The sequence below is a fragment of the Eretmochelys imbricata genome, chromosome 24 (assembly GCF_965152235.1).
Source record: "Eretmochelys imbricata isolate rEreImb1 chromosome 24, rEreImb1.hap1, whole genome shotgun sequence".
In the NCBI taxonomy this organism is placed as follows: Eukaryota; Metazoa; Chordata; order Testudines; family Cheloniidae; genus Eretmochelys; species Eretmochelys imbricata.
The window spans coordinates 5,792,864-5,810,768 of record NC_135595.1 but is presented as its reverse complement, the minus strand read 5'-3'; the positions used below and the strand labels follow the sequence as shown (position 1 = coordinate 5,810,768).

The window sequence follows — 17,905 nt, the reverse complement described above, 5'->3', positions numbered from 1 at the left end:
TCAGGATTTCTGGCTCACTTACTCTTGTTCCGCAGGGACACGCTCTGCAGCGCCGAGTTGTTCTTCAGCAGGGCGGCTTTCTGTTGCTGGGGGCAGAGGGAGAAAGGGGGACGAGCCAGGTTATCGCCCCAAGGTTTTGGTGACAGAACGGGCCTATGCGTGCACACACGCACTCTTCCCCGCCCCCCAGCTAACTTAATGTTGCATTTAGTGCCGCTGAAAGAAGCTGCATTCACAACGCTATAGAGTCCCCCGGGGCCAATGTTTAAAGGTATTTAGGCGCCTCCGTCCCATTGATTTCACAGTGGGCGCAGTGGGGTGAGCATGTGGGGCACGCTTCCCCCCCAGAGTGCCCCCTGCCTACGAGCTGCCGTCCTGCCCTCCAGAGGGGAGAGCACAGCTCAGCCCTTTCAGTCCGTGGCTTCCCAGCTGATTTGCACAATCAGCCAGCTCCTTGCACGAAAGGGAACCACCAAGGCAGACTGGAGCTGGCGATCTGGTGGTGAACATAAGAACGGTCCTACTGGGTCAGACCAAAGGTGCATCTAGCCCAGTGTCCTGTCTTCTGACAGTGGCCAGTGCCAGGTGCCCCAGAGGGAATGAACAGAACAGGGAATCCATCCTGTGTCACTCATTCTCAGCTTCTAGCAAACAGAGGCTAGGGACACCATTCCCTCCCGTCCTGGCTAATAGCCATAGGTGGACCTGCCCTCCATGAACTTATCTAGTTCTTTTTTGAACCCTGTTATGGTCTTGGCCTTCACAACATCCTCTGGCAAGGAGTTCCACGGTTGACTGTGCGTTGTGTGAAGAAATACTTCCTTTTGTTTGTTTTAAACCTGCTGCCTATTCATTTCATTTACTCACGCAATGCTCAAGAGAGGTGATGGGGGACCCCCCACCCCCGAGGTCCCAGCCCCTAGGGCTGCTCACCTTCTGCTTGACCTTGGTGCAGTTGGGCAGGGTGTCCTTGCAGCGGTTGTGAATGGTGACATTGCAGGCTGGAAGAGAAGGAGAGGCGAGTTTAGACCGGACACCAAAGTAATAGCACTGCCCCATTCCTAGCTCACTTTAAGGACCTCATGAAAACCCCCTGAGATAAGGGTTGAGCTGGCATTATGGCCTAGTGGTTAGAACAGGAGTCCTAGGTCCTACTCCTAGCCTGGAGTGCTGTCTAGAAGGTGTAGAACACAATTCTGGGAGTCAGGACTCCTGGGTTCTCTTGCTGGCTCTGGGAGGGAGCTTTGCTTAGTGGTCAGATCAGGGACAGGGAGCCAGGAATTTTGTTTTCTATTCCCAGCTTTGTCCTAATTCACTGTGGGGTGCTAGGCAAGTTGCTTAACCCTCCTGGGCCCCCAACTAGTAAAACAGAGATAACAATATATCCAGGGCTCTAAAGCACATGGATAGCCACAAGTGAAAGGTGCCGGTGCAAAGTTTGTTATGGTTATATACTTTGTCCACCACTGAAATGCAGCCACCTCTGGGGTGAGATGCAGCAGCTGTAACCATACAGAGAAACACAGGGCAATGCCGCTTCAGGGCTAGGGCTGAAGAAAAATCACGTTCAGCTGAAACTGCGAGGAGACAGAACATAGGGAATAGAAGTGGAATTTAGCCAGCATCTGAGGGGTTAAAGCTCTTCTTAGTTATATAATGGGACCTGATCCCAGGACTCCATTGTGCTAGGTGCTGTATGTACACAGACAGTCCCTGCCCTGAAGAGCTCAGGATCTAAACAGAGGATGGGAGGGGAAACTGAGGCACCGAGCAGGGAGGAGACTTGCCCAAGGTCAGGGCCAATGCTGGGAATTGAACCTCGACCTCCTGAATCCCCACCCAGTACCATAACCACAAGGCCATGCTTTTGCCCTAGGGCAGGGAGTGCAGAGGGATCTTTAACGACCCACCCTCACTCAGGACCTCAGCGTCAGAGCTCATCAGGAGGGTGCCGCGTTATTCTGTAACCTCCCCTCGGAAAGGCCGAGCCAGGCCTGTGCTGCTCTGCCCTGCCGAGCGTCGACATCCGGCGGTTTCCCACCATGACCCCGTATCATCCACCCTCCCCTGCTGCGGATCTGATCCGCCCAGCGACATCTCCGCACCCTGGCCATTTGGCTGCTGCCACAGCCTGTTCCCACCTCCTGCCTGGCGCTACCCAGGCACTGAGCGCCTGGTGGGCAGGGGTGTCTCAGGACGGAGGCCACGGTGGGGAAGACGAGGGTTCAGGCTCTGGCTGGAAGCTCCCCACCCTGTGAAGGGATGAGTAGAGCTGGCAAGGCCTGGTGTGTTGCAGACCCCGAGCCTTCGCGCTGAGCAACGATTTCCTCTGGCCCCAGACAGAAGGAGCTTCTCATCTCTGGACACACCGGAGACTCTCCACCATAAAGGTGCCCATCCCTGTGGTATCTGGGCATGCTCTACGTAGGCTCCCATTTAGGCTTTAGCAACCCAGTCAGGCCTGAATTATACCCTCCAGGAGCTGCAAACCCTGTCATCCCTGCTGCGGCTGGAGAGCACTGTTCCCAAGAGGGGCACGTTGCCAGCTGGGGCAGGAGACTCGGTACGCCTCCTGGAAAGCCTCTGCCAGCTGCTTATGGATCCTCATGTGCAACTGACCCTCCCCCCGAACAAGGGAGGGTGAGGGGTGTCATCACCATCTGCACTCCCCGCCGCCCCCGGGTGGAGGGGGGCACTCCCCTTGGAATGCTTGGCACCGGGGTGGCACTGGCTGCAATCTGCAGCTCGCCGTGCCAGGGCTTGGGGCTAGGCGAGTGACACCTGGTTTGGAGAGGCCCCCGTCCCCCGCTGCCAAGCAACAAGCCTCGGGCAGCCTCCCCACCCCTGCAGGGTCTGGGCACCAGATGGTGAGCGACGGGCAGGGATTCAGCGCTCGCGCCAGATGGGTCCCCCTTGCCATGCCGCTTGCCGAAGATGCGGGCGATGGAGGCGCCGGGTGCTTTACAAGCCTTCGGGGCCAGTGCCCCAGCTCAGATTGCCTGGAAGGTCTGTGCAGGGACAAGTGTCCATGTAGTGGGGAGGGGCTAGCAGGACTCTGGGGAGAGACTCACCCACCAATGAGCAAACCTAGCCCCCTTAACCCAGGCCACAGACCGCTCTTATCCCCTGCAAAGTTCGCTGCCTTCAACGGGTATGAATCTGGCCTCCGGTGTGTACTGTAAAATAAGAGGCAAGTAAGGACCTTTCAGGGGGTGTGGTGGACCGGGAGCCAGGACTCCTGGGTTCTCTGCCCAGTGCCATTGCTGGGCAAGTCACTTCTCCCTCCCTGTGCCCGCTGTGAAATGGGGACAAGAAGGTTGAGCTTGGATGAGTTAGGGGATAAGATTTACCCAGAGCAGGAGGTTGGCATAAGCTCTCATGCTCCATGCTTTACTTGCCGGGTGTCTTAGGTAATACGACTGATGCACTGGGGTGAAACTGACCCCAGTGTTTATCAAGCACTTTCAAGGCCCTTGTACGGGTTACAGTGGTTGAGGGCAAATATCAAAACCACCTCTAAGTCCTTATTGAACAACAGAGGGAGAATTTCGATAAGCAGTTACCCTCTTGCACTAGCCAGTGAGTGTCTGTACACTGAGCGATTGGGATCCGAAAGGTGCAAGAGAAAAAAGGTGGGTGTCCTTCGATACTTTGCCAGTGACAAGCTGCCATCTCTAGGGTGGGATGCCGCAGGGCAGAGTCACACCACGCAACTCCCCAGCAGGGCTTTTCCGGACCAAGAATGTGTTCAACTGAAACGGCAGGGAGAATTTAGGGGGATGGGATGTTGCGGCATCACCAACCCCAAGCATTCAAAAATCATGAGTCAGGACCCCCCAAAAATGAGATTTTTGTAAAAGAAAAAACAACCAACCAATCAAATGTTGGCTTCTTTCAATTGGTCTTCTGGTTTCCGAACCTTTCGGATTCACATTTTCAAACTTTTCTCTGCAACCACAAGCGCTAGAAATTATTTATATTTGAAATCAAAGTCGAGATTCACATGACTCCAGTAGCTGGCGCTTTAAGCCAAAACACCCACTACCATGATAACTGGCAACAGCAGGAAAGAGACTTAAATACAAACGTTTCCCCTGGGTTTCCAAGTTCAGTTGGATTGGGAGAATTCCCAGCCAGTTCTCCAGGGATTAGCTGTTGAACAGAATTCCTAGAACAAGTTAAATTCTCTCCACTTTGCCCTGCCTGTGATTTTTCGCTAAATGGATGGTAAATTATCCAGCCAATGATGCAATCCATGCCTCAAACGTTCAGCTGTCCTCAGGAGCAGATTAGAGAAACAGACCTCTGGAACCTAGCACCATGTCACTGAAAAAAAGTGGCGGGAGGGGAAATCTGACTGCTCTGGATTTCAAAAAAATAAACATTCTAGCTCTTTGCAGTGATTCAGTTTGAAGCAGACCCATCAAACTACTTTAGCCCAGGCTAAAGTTCCAACTCTGCTAATTACTTTCTGCCTCCATAAATTCTCCTTGTAGCTTCCAACATATATATTTTTTTAAAATGTCCTGTGCTAATCTGTCATGCTGTTGTGTGCTGTTAACACTTGCCACATTCCACACCAGAGGTGGCTGCATTTCAGTGGGAAAAACATTCCCCCTGCAGGTGGCCTAAAGAGCTCTGGGATCCCTGGTGAGGAGTAATAGGTGACAAAAGCCCTGGACGGGACCTACTCTAAACTTTATAACAATCTGGCAGGAAGACCGTGAAATTGACATAGCTCCTAGTCATGCTAGTCCGAGATCCAAAGCCATGCTTGATAGCAGACAGGGGGATTGGGGGCCCACCCAAACCCGTGAGCCAGCACTCTGTAAATGGAGAACTAACAGAGGGTCCTGCATGTGACTGGGTGAGATCACGAGCCAGCTGAGGCTATTGTGAAGTTCAAGCCACAGATCCGTGGCCAAGCTGCTATAGTGTCCATTGCTGGGCCTTTCCGCCCGCCAGAAATAACTACCATTGGTCAGATGCCAACCCTGCTTTGCCACCACTCATCTGATCTGCTCAAACACTTTACTCACAGGGAATTACACCTTGACGCTGGGGCAGGGGCAGATAAGACACAAACACCAAGTCACTGGTCTACGGTCACACAGTGAGTCAGAGGCCAGTTCAGGAATAGACCCCAGATCTCCAGACTTCACGTCCCATGTTTTAAAAATCACAAAACCATCCTCCCCTTCTCATTACTGGCTTGTTACGATTTGGTTGTCAGGTGGGAGGAAGATTGCGTCCCGGGCAGCTGCAGCCTTGAAGAGTCAGGTAACATTTCAAAAGAGGCAGATGGCAAATACAACCTAGCCTTTGATGTGAGGGGACCAGAGATTGCAAACAAAAAAAACTCCTAAAACTCACACACACCCCCTTATAAATACAGATCAGGGAAAAGATGATTTAAAAAAACAACCACCAGACACCCAAATTCTCCCAGAGCTGATGAGTCAGGACAACAAAGTGGTGGGGGGTGGGGGGGAGGAGAGAGAGCTGTGTCCCAGAGCTGTGTCCAAGGGGCCTTCAGGGCATCCAACTCAGGCCCGGCGTGGGCTGCTGCGTATGCACTGCGTTCGCCATCGCACGGCACTGTTTACAGAGAGCACACCCTATATGCAGAAACAGCAACCTGCTTGTTCTCAGAGGGACACCCACTGGTTACACACACACACACACAGAAGGAGGCTTGATTTTAGGATATATTTTGCCTTTTGTGTATTGTACGCGCACAAATTTTAAACACATCACCTGGTCAGGGTCAACTTTTGGGGCAGATGGGGGGGGGGAGCCAAGGGCTAACCCCCCATTAGCTGACACACATTACCATCACATCTTGCCTACACCAGGGTTTTAATCCGCTCTAGTTAACCCTGCTTTCCTAATGTAGACCTGGCCAATGGGCACGTGAGCCAAGTTAAGGAACCCCATTCAAAGTTGGTTGAAAAGTCAGATTCAGAGAGAGGAGCCGTGCCAGTCAGTGGAAACAGGCCCCAATTATCCACAAGTTGTGTATCAAAACAAAGGCAAGGAGCCATTGTTTGCATCCATATTGTGGTAGCACCTAGGAGTTCCAGTCGTGGACCAGGACCCCGGGGCGCTAGGCGCTGTACAGACACAACAAAAAGCCCATGCCCTGTAGCGCTGAGAGTCCTTTGCATTGTGCAGCCCCTAGCCCCACTGGGCAGAGCTACGATGCTGTAATACAGATCCTAATCCAACCCTGCAGATTTAGACACAGATTTTTCCAAAAGGGGCATTCAAAACTCAATGGGGGCTGGGTGCCCAACTCCCTTAGGTCCTTTAGAAAAATCCCAACTTCCAGTTAGGCAAGAAACCCCCACTTCTCGATTCCAATGGGAGCATCCGTAAAGGCTGCAGGGTCCAATCTCGTACCGGAGCCAAGGGCCTAGGAGTGTTTGACTCCAGAACCTGTCCCCCAGTTGGGATCTGAATCACACTTTACAGAGCTTTGCCCAACCCCATTTAAGGGCCAAACTCATCCAGTCGCTAATGACCCAGGGAGCGACTGTCCCTGCTGCACCATAAACCCATCGTCGGGGAGAGCGGGCAGCGATTGAGCACGTGCTCGGGCAGGGATAAAGCTGTTGTCACAGGGTGTTGCAGACGCAGGGGAACAAAAGCACCTTATTTAGCGCCCCGGAGCCTGAGGGTGCCGGTGCAGCTCCCCGGCTAAGCCTCAGCAGTGGGGGGCACCCACAAAGGGGACAATCCAGGGCACGCCCAAGGTGGGATACCCAGGAGCCCAAACAACAAAGCAGAAGATTGGAGAAGCTTCCTAACAGCAAAAATCTATTAGGCCCCCAAGAGCACTGACCAGCCCAGGGTAAGTGGTATCCACAGCAGGGTTTCTGTTAGGATAGAGGGGAAGGGTGGCCCGGTGCTGAGGACACCCGCCTTGGGAGTCATGGGTTTAATCCCCTGCCTCAGTTTCCCCAGCTGCCGCTGCATCACAGGAGGACTGTGAGGTGCTCGTGATGGGGGTCAGATAAGGACCTTTGATACATTTCCCCCCTGCACTAGCTTTGGGTTGGCTCCCTGTGGGTTTTCCGTCAGGCCTCCACAGTCTGCATCACTTCCTGTTTTAGGACGTGGGAAATACCGATCACAAGAATCCAGAGAGAGTGCGTGGCGTGCGTGTCTCTCCTCTGGAATGCGCCATCTCCACCGAGCACAAACTGGCTGCTGCCTCCATCAGGCCCCTAGAAAGGGGCAGACACGCAAGAGGGCATCATAAAGGGGGCAGAACTGGCTGCCTGAGAATCTCCACCCCTTTACCCAGGGGTCTTCCAGCCAGAATGCAACTGGTGTCAGGGCCCTGCCCTGCCCCCAGCGTCGGGGGTGTGGGAGGAGTGCACTGTGCTGTAGCTGTCCCTGCTCACCTGGGGACAGAGCCTGAGTGACAACAGCCCTGGGGCTGCTCTAATTTACACCAGGGCTGGGCAGGGCACTGCACAGCCCCAACATACAGGCGGTGCAAAGAGGGCATCAAGTGGCCTTATGCCCCCAAGCCCCAGCATGGGGTAACAGCCCCATGGCCCCACTCCTCCAGCTAGCTACACCGGCCAGGAGCTGGATAAATTAACCCCAAGTGCAAGCAACACACGCAGGCCAGCAGACGAGCACCCAGGCTCCTGTGCCAGCCAGGTCAGACGCTGCAGTCTGGTGACCGAGAGGAGGAAATGAAGTCATGCTCTGCATTTTTAAGAGGAAAAATATTGTTTTGGAGATTGGTGAGCCAGCTCTTGTGCAACTCAAAAGCGGCGGGGGGGGAAAGAGGACAAAACAAGTGAGAAACTCAGCGTTTAGGTGTTCCCACTAGCTAGCCACAGTCCAGATCTATTCCTCACAGCCCATGGCTCTGAACACCACTCAGCCGCGCTCCTCTTTGAAGAGCGGCCGAGGTTCTGTCCTATTAAACGTGAGCAATAGGATCATTGCAGGCCGGCGGGGAGAGTCTGAGCCTAAAAACAGGTTTATCGCCGAGAAGCTGCCAGGGCCCTGTTGTGATTAACTGGCTGATGGGCTCAGGGCCCCGCTGTGCGCATAATCTCTGCCCTGAAGAGTTTACCGTTGGGAATAGGCCAAGGCAGCAGCGGCAGAACTGAGGAACTGTGGCCTGGAGCGTTTAATGGATTTGCCCAGGGGAGCCTGTGCTTTAACCCACAGGACCAGCCTCTCTCCCCGGCCTGCAGCTTTCGAGTTGACAGGTACCACCTCCGAAGGGCTCAGCGGTCTGGGCCTCGCAGGATCAAGCCCCAGGCTTTTATCATCGCCAATTTTCCCTTCCACCAGTTACCCCCCGTTTAACACTGAGCCAGTCCATACAGGCACGTGCATAAGGCAACAGTTTTTCCACGTTTCTCTCCGCCTGCAACATACTAAGTTCATTTGCTCATGTTGCCCCCTGGTGGCTGGTCCACAAAGAGGATAAAGGACCTACTTCTACAGCCAGTTAAGGGAGCTCCTGCTTATCTGAAGCAGTAGAGGCCTGGCAGTTCGACTAGCCCCAACTTTCCAGCATGCCATTCACCCAGGGCTGTATGCACAATAGAAAAACCTCCGTCACCTCCCTTTGGCACAGGGGTGGGACCGGGCACATGCCTTTGCCAGTCAGTGGCCTTTCTGCAGCCTGGCTTTAGCAACAACTCGACGCTGCCCGGCCCTCTTGATTCTAGCTCAAACCCGTACAAAGTAGCCAAGAAGGGCAGGTAAAGGCTGGAGACGAAGCAGCTGCCTAGGAGAGACATTACTTCAGCGAATGAGCGACTGGAGGAGCCCGAGCTGCTCCTTAGACCGATTTGGCAGCTGTTTCAGGAAATGAGCTCAGATCAGCTGTTGCAATGCTGTAATTAGAGCTCTGTACCAAGGACGTCTGGGCGTGGCCGGGGGGGGGTGGGGGGAGACCTGCTCCAGGGTGTGCTGCCCCTCTGTAACAAAGGGCACGTCTACACTGCAATTAGACATCCCTGGCTGGCCCGTGCTCGCTGACTTGGGCTTGGGTTAAGCGGCTGTTTAACTGTAATGAAGACATCAGCCCAAGGTCTGGGACCCTCCCACCTCGCAGGATCCTAGAGCCCCAGCTCCAACCCTAGCGTCTACACCGCAATTAAACAGCCCTTTCGCTGAGCCAGCTGGCGTGGGCCAGATGCGGGTTTTCAGCTGCACTGTAGACATGCCCAGTGATCGTTCTGCCTTGCAGTGAAGTTGCAACAAGCAGCTCCAAAAATTCCTCTGTGGGGAGTGCAGCATCCATTAGAATCTCTAGCCCTTAGACGACACCTTTAAGCAGCCCCTGGGCATCCTGTCACCGCCGCCCCATGACTGCAGTCACCTCTGGGGAGGAGCACAGCAGCTGTTTCACAGCACACAGGGTGGACATGCCGCAGTTTAGCATGGGGGAGTGAAAAATGCTGCCTACGATTTGAGAAGAAGAATGTAATGGGCTAGAGGACAGGAAAGCTGGGCTAAGAGCCCTATGTTGTGAGAGGCAGCAGGGATTAATTGTGCAGGGATGCGACTGTGACTCGCTAAGTGTACGTGCAGCGCCTAGCGCAACAGGTTCCTGATGTTAATTAGGGCCTCCGTGTGCTACTGTAATACAAACAACAGGGCACACACGGCTTAGTCTCACTCCACATTTCCAACACAGTCAGGTCTGCAGACTCGAGCAGAAGACAATTTCTCAGTTCCCATTAGGGGTGTGTGTTTGTGCAATCTATTGGAGGATCTTTATTACTAAGGATTACGCAAGAGGCAGAAGGAAGCTAGCAGGGTTTTCATATCCCAGCACAGAGCGTTTTAATACAATGGCACCTGCAGGGAACCTGCTTTGCTCTGGAAATCCACAAGACAGGAGCCCGCAATGGACTTTCCCTGCAAAGTCACTTTCCAGCCTCTAACATTAAATTGCGCTTGAACGGCCCTGTAAAAAAGCCAGAACAAACAGGGCTTGCCACCCAGAGGGGTGCTTGGAGAAAAGCAATGGTGAAGCAGCCTGAATTAGCTACCAGCAGGGTGCAACTGCTCTGGGGAAAACATCATATGGCAAAGATGATAAGCAGAGCCCAGGAACAACTGCTCTTCCGGAGGGGAACTTGCAGAGATGAGGCAGCAGATCTAAACCTCAATTACTACAGAAAGGGAAGCCGCATGTTCTACAGACAGAAGTGGGAGTGGGGGCAGCATGTGGGCTGGAAAGTCAAGCCAGGCGTGAACAAGGACCAGCTTTTCTCTGTCTGTACAGCCCCTAGCACCCTAGCGTCTTGATCCACAGCTGAAACGCCGACACGCTGCCGGCATTCACCACCATGGGGAGCTGGCCTAGAAAGGGAAGTAGAAGTGGTACTCTCGCAAATCCCGCCCACAACCTAAGCTCCACCCACTCATGACACCATAGGGAGGTGACAGCCCAGCAGTGAAATACAGTAGTTGACAAGCGCGGCACCATGTAGACCGGCAGAGTTCCTGCCCCGCTCTGAATGGATGCAGGATAAAGTCCAGACTCTCCCCATCCCCCTGCAAGTCTGGCTTTTAAATGATAATTCAGCCTCACCTATCTCCCTCGCTTGGTCTTTCCTAGGGTTTCCCCTGAAGGACCCTTCTGTCCCAGACCCTAGCTCTCTCTGACCCCTAAGAAGGGTTGGGGCCTCTCTGATGTCCCAGCTGGAGCTAACCGAACCCGCTTGCTAGGCTGCAGAGCAAATACGCTACCAAGATGAACAGGGCCGTTCACACCCCTCCGAGCTGCTGTTTCAGGCTGTCTGCAGACCCAAGCAGACGTCACTGCGTCAACACGACGGTTAGAGAGTTAATGGAAGCTTCCCACAGTCCGACCCTCTCTACACTTCTCTTTGCTCTCCCCACCTCCCTCATGGAGGGCAAACGTTCCAAGGAGCTTTGCCCCCGGCTCACACAGAGAGAGATCCAACTAGTTCACCAACACCTCCACCAAATGGTGGTGTGAAAAAGGAATTTGTGTTCAGAAGCAGCTCCCCCCCTCCCTCCCACACACACACACGTGGGCGGGCGCACTCTCCTCGCTGCGTCGAGCTGAGGGATGGATCTCAGTGGTTTCCTGAGGAATGAGGAAGTTGAAACCATTTGCAAAACTAAAATGAAACCCCTTCGCGAGATGCTGATTTGGGTCTGGGTGGGGCGTGACACTGCAGAATCGGACCTGAACTAATACCACAGAGTCACCTCGCGAGAGCCAGAATCGAGGGAGGACCCCTTCCTGCAGAGGGAGAACGGCTCATCACACAGGTCCCCTCTTTGTAACCGAACAGCCTGGGTAATCGGTAGCCATGTTCTTCCTGCAAACAGCCCTGCTCCCCGGACATCGGATTAGTTACCCCCCCTAGGGCCCAGAGCTCTCAGCTTTCTGGACAATCTCTTCTGGGCAGGACCCTGCCCCAGCACTGCTTTACTGCAGGAGTGTGAGGAGAGACACCCGCAGATAATCAGTCACAACGTATGAAGGACTAGAGCACCCTGGGCATGGTCCAGTGTCCATTCCCCCTCCCGGGAAAAAGGGATCAATTTCAGCAACATCAGAGGAGTCACCTATTAGCCATGGTTGAACCTTCACATGGTTGAACCTGTCACACAGCTGTTACCCACACGGATGTGAGTAGTCTAGTGGTTAGAGCACTAGACCAGGACACCCAGATTCTATTCCCCATTCTGCCACTGGCCCTGGGAGTGACTGTGCGCAAGTCAGTTACCTGCTCTGTGCCTCAGTTTCCCCATGATCCTAACCCCCTTTGTAAAGCAGTCTCGGATCTGTGGCTGAAAAGAGCTAGGGGTTATTGCAACACGCTTGCAAACAGTTACTTCAGGCAGCCAACGCTGAAGGCGGAATCTATACCAGTTTCACCCAAATTGGACGTGTGGACACATATTTAGTTTACACTAGTTCCTGATTGACTTAAATAAATCCAGTTTAAACGGACGTCAGAGCATCTACCCAGAGGTTTGCACTTGTTCACTGGTTTAAAATCACATCTCGGGTTAAACTGGTGCAACTGTCTCATGTAGGCAAACCCCCACCAGGAAATGCAGAAAAACACACCGCTGTGCAGAATGGGAAGCAGAGTCCTGTGGGCTGTATAGAGACTGGGATTGGCTCAGTTTCCATTGGTTTCCCATAAGATCTGGGGGCCTTCCTCCCTCAGCCCCTTGAATCATTCTTGCAGGGATTTTAAAACTGGAATCTGACCAGGACGCTAGATCCGACATCCCTTCCGTTGCAAAAAGCATGGAGACACAACCACTTTGAGCAGCCCAGAACCGTGCTTCGACGGCCAGGCTGGTGTCAACCTTTCAAGGAGGATGGTGGTAAATTGGAGAAGGTTCAGAGGAGAGCCACAAGAATGATTAAAGGGTTAGAAAACAGGCCTTACAGCAATAAACTCTATTTATGCTTAAGAAAGAGGGTGAAGGGGTGATGTGATCAGTCTACAAAAGGGGAGAGTAACTGAACACTGGAACAATTTACCAAGGGTCTTGGTGGATTCTCCATCACGGACCATTTTTAAAGCAAAATTGGATGTTTTCCTGAAGGATCTGCTCTGTTTTGGGGAAGTTCTCTGGCCTGTGTCATCCAGGAGATTAGACTAGATCAGCGGTTCTCAAACTGTGGGTCGTGACCCCATTTTAATTGGGTTACCAGGGCTAGCATTAGACTTTCTGGGTCTGGGCTGAAGCCTGCGCCCCACTGCCCGGGGATGAAGCTGAAGCCTGAGGGCTTCAGTCCTGAGTGGCAGGGTTACGATTACAGGTCCCCTGCCTGGGGCTGAAGAACCCCTGGCCTAGATGATCACAATGGACCTTCTGGCCTTGGAATCTATGAAGCTACATCTCATCCCAGAGGTTGACACTTCTCTTCCACGCAGCTGGGCATGGATGGCACCACGACCTGATACGTGGGCATCACTTCCTGCAGCATTGCTCACTCGACACAGGTCTCCTGTCCCAGTATCAGCCAAGCCTGATCCTATGTAGCAAGATCTAATGAAACCACAACTGGGGGAGTAGATGAACCACCAGCAGCCTGGAGGTCAGGGATAGGAATGTTACCATAGATTTCGTGGGCCAGATGCTACGCTGGCATAGCTACACGAAAGAAGTCGAGGGACTTATGGCTTCACATCAGCTGAGGATCTGAAGCCCAATTACGGAATCAGGAATTTTCTGCGTATGCGGGAAAAGGCAGAGTCTGGAGAACACAATCAAGCAGTTTGGCTAGACAATGCCCAGGCTGGCCCCCCGGGGCTGTTCACTTCCATAAATACAATGAGATCAAAGCAGGGGAAACGGTCTAAAACTGACCCGACTGCAGCCCAGCTAGGAAATAACATTTAGCCGGCCACTGGGAGAGGGAGTCTGACCAGTGATAAGGGGGAGGAAACCTGCATCCCAGATTTTCCAAAGGGGGTTTCGCAAAAAGAAAAGGAGGACTTGTGGCACCTTAGAGACTAAGAAATTTACTTGAGCATAAGCTTTCGTGAGCTACAGCTCACTTCATCGGATGACGAAAGCTTATGTTCAAATAAATTTGTTAGTCTCTAAGGTGCCACAAGTCCTCCTTTTCTTTTTGCGAATACAGACTAACACGGCTGCTACTCTGAAACCTGTCAAAGGGGGTTTGAGATTTTGGGTGCCCACCTTGAGATGTTCCGAATTGGCTAGATTTTCGGAGAACTGGTGCCCAGCACTTCCTTGGGAAAGTCACTTCCCTTCCCTGTGCCTCAGTTTCCCCAACTGTAAGATGGGGATCACGATCCTAAAATGCATTGAGATCTACTGATGAAAAGCATCAAAGAGAAGGTAGGGGCTGTGATGTGCTTTCAGCTCCAAGCAGAATGAGCCTGTAGACACCACCCCAATCCAGGCACCCAAAAGCCATAAAATTAAATGCAAAGACAGTCCCTCATCACGCACCAGGAGAGGAGAAAGGATGGCAGAAAACACCACACGCCAGCCCTTCTCATCCCATCTGCTGTAGCCGGAGCTGCTGCCAGCACTTCAGCCCACGTGGAACAGGCAATATTGATCGGGAACAGCCTTGAGCGGTGATGCGGGTTTCGCTGCCTACGCGGGGGACAGTCTCCTCTCTCAGTGCCTAGAAACGCACAAGCCAGGCTGGCAGGATCTGCCCATTGAACCGCCCCCAATGAAATGCCACCGTCTTCCATGGGAACCACACAGCAGCTCAGTAAGAGGAAGGTGGGCTATTGGTTAAGATGGTGGGTTGGGACTCAAGAGATCTCTGGGCCTCAGTTCTCCCATCTGTGAAACGGGAAGAAGAATCCTCTGTCTGTCTTGCTATTTCGACTCTCAGCTCTTTGGGGTAGGGTCTGTCGCTCACCGTGCACTTACAGCACCTAGCACCAGGAGGCCCTGCTCTCAGTTGGGGCCTCTAAGCTCTACTCGAAATACAAACAATCGTCATCAGACTCGGGGGCCACGCAGCCCAGTCTCCTGGGCCCAACAGTGACCAGCCTGCCACTTCGGAGGAAGAGGCAAGAATCCTGATCCTCCGCGATAACCTGCCCCTGGGGAACATTTCGTCCGGATCCTATCAGAGGTTGCTCTGTGCCCTGAAGCATGAGGGTTTATAGCCCTGCTTGCTTATAGCCATGTGTCCGTAGCATCCACAGCTGTCTCTTCCCGGTCCATATACACGGGCCGACCCAGCTAGGGAAGAGCAAGTTGCAGTCTCTCCTACCAGCAGTAGCAGAATCAAGGGAATGCCAAGCACACTTCTATTGCTGTGCTGGGACACCCAGCCAGTTTGGCAGAGCCGGTGGCTCGTCACGCGACCTGTGACTCTTGTAAACACAGGCCGCTCCATGATCGTGTTTCCAGCCAAGCCGCTTTTCTGATTTTCTGATTGTTTTGTGATTTGCAATGCGATGGACGCAGGCAGGTGCTAAGGGGTTGACAGAGAGCAGACCTTCCCCTCCCCGTGCCATGGGGCCAGGATCCTGGGGCAGTGTGGGGAACGAGAAATCTGTTTCTCTTCCCACGGGTGAGATCCTCTCTGAAGGGCGACAAAAGCTGTTTACCCCAGAGCTGGCAGCTGCTTTGCAGACAGATGTTGCAGACACAAGGCCCCGATTGAGCCCGCGGCCACGGCAGCTGTTGAGAACCAGCATGCCGTCTAGGGTGGGAACAGCTGCGACCGTGGGACTCTGGAGGGGATTCGGGGAGCGGCTCCCACCCGGCCAAAACTGAAGTCACCAGCCCTTCTCCCAGGGGGCTAGTTCAGCTCCTATTTTATAACAAGGCTGCCATCTCAGGGCATTGGCGGTGCATACAGACCGTGCCGTGCCGTGCCGTAGGATCTCGGCGCAGAGCCAATCAGACCTCAGCCCCGTGGCCAATCCCAGTCTAGATTCAGCTCCCAAGTCGCCTCTTCCCTTCCCACCTGGCCCGGTTGGGTGTTGCTCCCATTAGGCCTGGTGTCCAGGAGAGAGCTGCACCAGTTTAAACCCCAGCGTGAATTTAAACCGAGGCACCAGGGAACTTGCTGCTAGAAGCTGCTGCAGACAGCAGCCTGCATTGGGATGGCTGCCACCTGGCCGTGCAGCCCTCTCGCTCTTTGTCTGTACCCCTCACTGCAGCCTTGGGGATGCGGGGAGCAGACAGGCGGTCCCGGCTCCACCCGTCACGGCCGGGGCAGACTAGACTGGCAGATGTAGACACATAACATACAAGATGCCCAATGACCGGACGTTGGATGGACTCCAGCAATGGATGGGAACGAGAGAGAAAGTTTGTTTATTAACCGCCACAAGGTCTCTGACCAACCCGGAGGAGGGGGAGCCGGTATCTGCCAACATTCCTGCCCAGCCACATGGCTGCAGCCTGTCTGCTGTTTCTTGGCACAGAGGAGCTGGATCTGTACTGGGCCGGTTGTAAATTAACCTGGTGCGGGTGAGGATTTAAAACAAGACCCGGAATCCGGCCCATGGTGGTAACGGCAGCGCGGGCTAGTGGGGAAGGTGCTGGGTTGGGAGTCGGGGTTCTCAGCTCTGCTGCTGACCTGCTCCAGGACCTTGGGAGAGTCACTTTTCCCTCTTTGCGCCTCCCCCGGCTTTGTCTGCCTCATCTATTTACATCTTCCGCTTCGGGGCAGGGGGACGGGTCTCTCAGCGCCTAGCAGAGCAAGGGCTTGATCTCGGCTGGGTCCTCTAGGCACTATCATGGCCATAAAGGGATAGGATTTTCCAAAGGAACCTCGGGGCTCTCGGCACCCAGCTCCCCCTGAAATGCAAACCCTCGGCTCAGACCCACCAAGCCCGTTTCCCGTAGGGCAAGGCAAGCGCATGCAGTAACCGGCTCCCTGGGCAGCAGAAAGCGCCAATGCCCCACACGGCCCCCTTTAACCCTTTCGGGTCAGGGCTAATCTGCATCAGCAGGACAGCGATGGGGAAGCTCACTTTGCCACTGCTCTGGGGGTGGGGTGGGAGGAACAGCCAGACAGAGGGCGTCAATCTGTGGCCAGCCCTGATTTCGCTTCGGGGCTGGGGGGGGAAGAGAAGCCGAGTGGGAGTCACACCTGAAAGCAGAGTGGGGAGGGATTCCTCCCACCGGGTGACTCAGCGCGTTATCCCCAGGGAAGCCGTTCCATCTCCTCCCCCGCCCGCATGCCGGAGAACCAGACAGGAAATGAACAACTTTCTGTACATCTGTACCGTTCAGCTGGCAGCCAGGAGGGAATACCGGCAGCGCTCTCGCCTCCTCCGCACTAAGCCCCGTGAGACTGCAGGGCCGGTGAGCCTCAGGTACCCTGTGCAAAGCCAGGTAACTCTCGAGACAGCAGCACCTGGGGGCGGCAGGTTATAGGGACAGACAGTGCTGGGGGCTGGGCATGGGATCTCCTTATATACCAGATTGTCAGAGACAAGCCCAGGTCGCCAACGGCTTCCTCTTCCAGAGCACCTGGTAGCCCGCTCTCTGTATTGCGGTAGTGTCAGTCATGGACCAGGACCCCCACGGCGCTCGGTGCTGTACAAACAGAACGAAGAGACAGTCCCTGCCACAAAGGGGTTCTGAACCACGAACAGACCTCTTTCCAGGCACACCTACAATAATGATCCGGAGCCTGTATTTATGCCCCTTCGCCATCTGCCATCCCAACGCACCACAGTGACAGCATGGCTCACCACCGAAGTGCGTCCACCTCTGGGGCGCAATGCGGTAGCGGTTTAGCAGCCACACAGCAACATCCTGGGGTGCGTTCGGACAGGAAGAAAGCCTCCGATTGAAACTGCAGGGCAGAGGAGGGAACGCTGGAGTCAGATGAACGGAATGAGCCGAGCTAGAATCTCTTCTCTTGCGTAGAGGAACCTTTAATTATCAGCCTAAGTTTTAACATCTCCTTAAAAAAAAGAGCAAGATCCAAACACAAGCAAGCAGTAGGTCTGCATGCAACAGCTGCCCATATACCACAGTGATGGGCAGCAGTATTAAACTCTAAAATAGGTTAACTTATATAGGATGGCCCATGGGATCCCAGCAGGCTGCAAAGACATCCCGGGTGTGTCACATATGGGTTTCCCTGGACCATGGTAATCCGCTTTTCTTACCAAGCGGGCCGAGCAAGCCCCAACATCAAACTTGCTCAGCTTCGATCCTGCAGCAGCAGGAAGGAAACACGCAGGGCTGATGCAATAGCTAGTTGCCCCCGTGGCATGCCACGAGCCTCCCATCAGAAGGAGACAGCAGAGAGCCAAACCACAAAACCCTTGGACAACCCAACTGCATACAGAGCGCACCCTCTTACTCTATAGCCAAGATGCGCGCACACAAGATCTGAACTCCTGCAGACACATTAGCCTGTACCCTATACCGCAAAAATCAACGCAAG

The 17,905-nt window shown here is 53.9% G+C and overlaps 1 protein-coding gene across 2 annotated transcripts in view; it reads right to left on the bottom strand.

Annotated features, from left to right (window-relative positions):
• The window catches only part of ARHGEF2 (Rho/Rac guanine nucleotide exchange factor 2), a 91,257-nt gene that overhangs the window by 19,709 nt on the left and 53,643 nt on the right, over positions 1-17,905 (bottom strand). For both annotated transcript variants that reach the window (XM_077841234.1, XM_077841233.1), the window contains exons 3-4: positions 934-1,001; positions 23-86 (exon numbers count right to left, since the gene is read on the bottom strand). In XM_077841234.1, the coding sequence (XP_077697360.1) occupies positions 23-86; positions 934-1,001 (132 nt within the window). The remainder of the gene's footprint in view (positions 1-22; positions 87-933; positions 1,002-17,905) is intronic.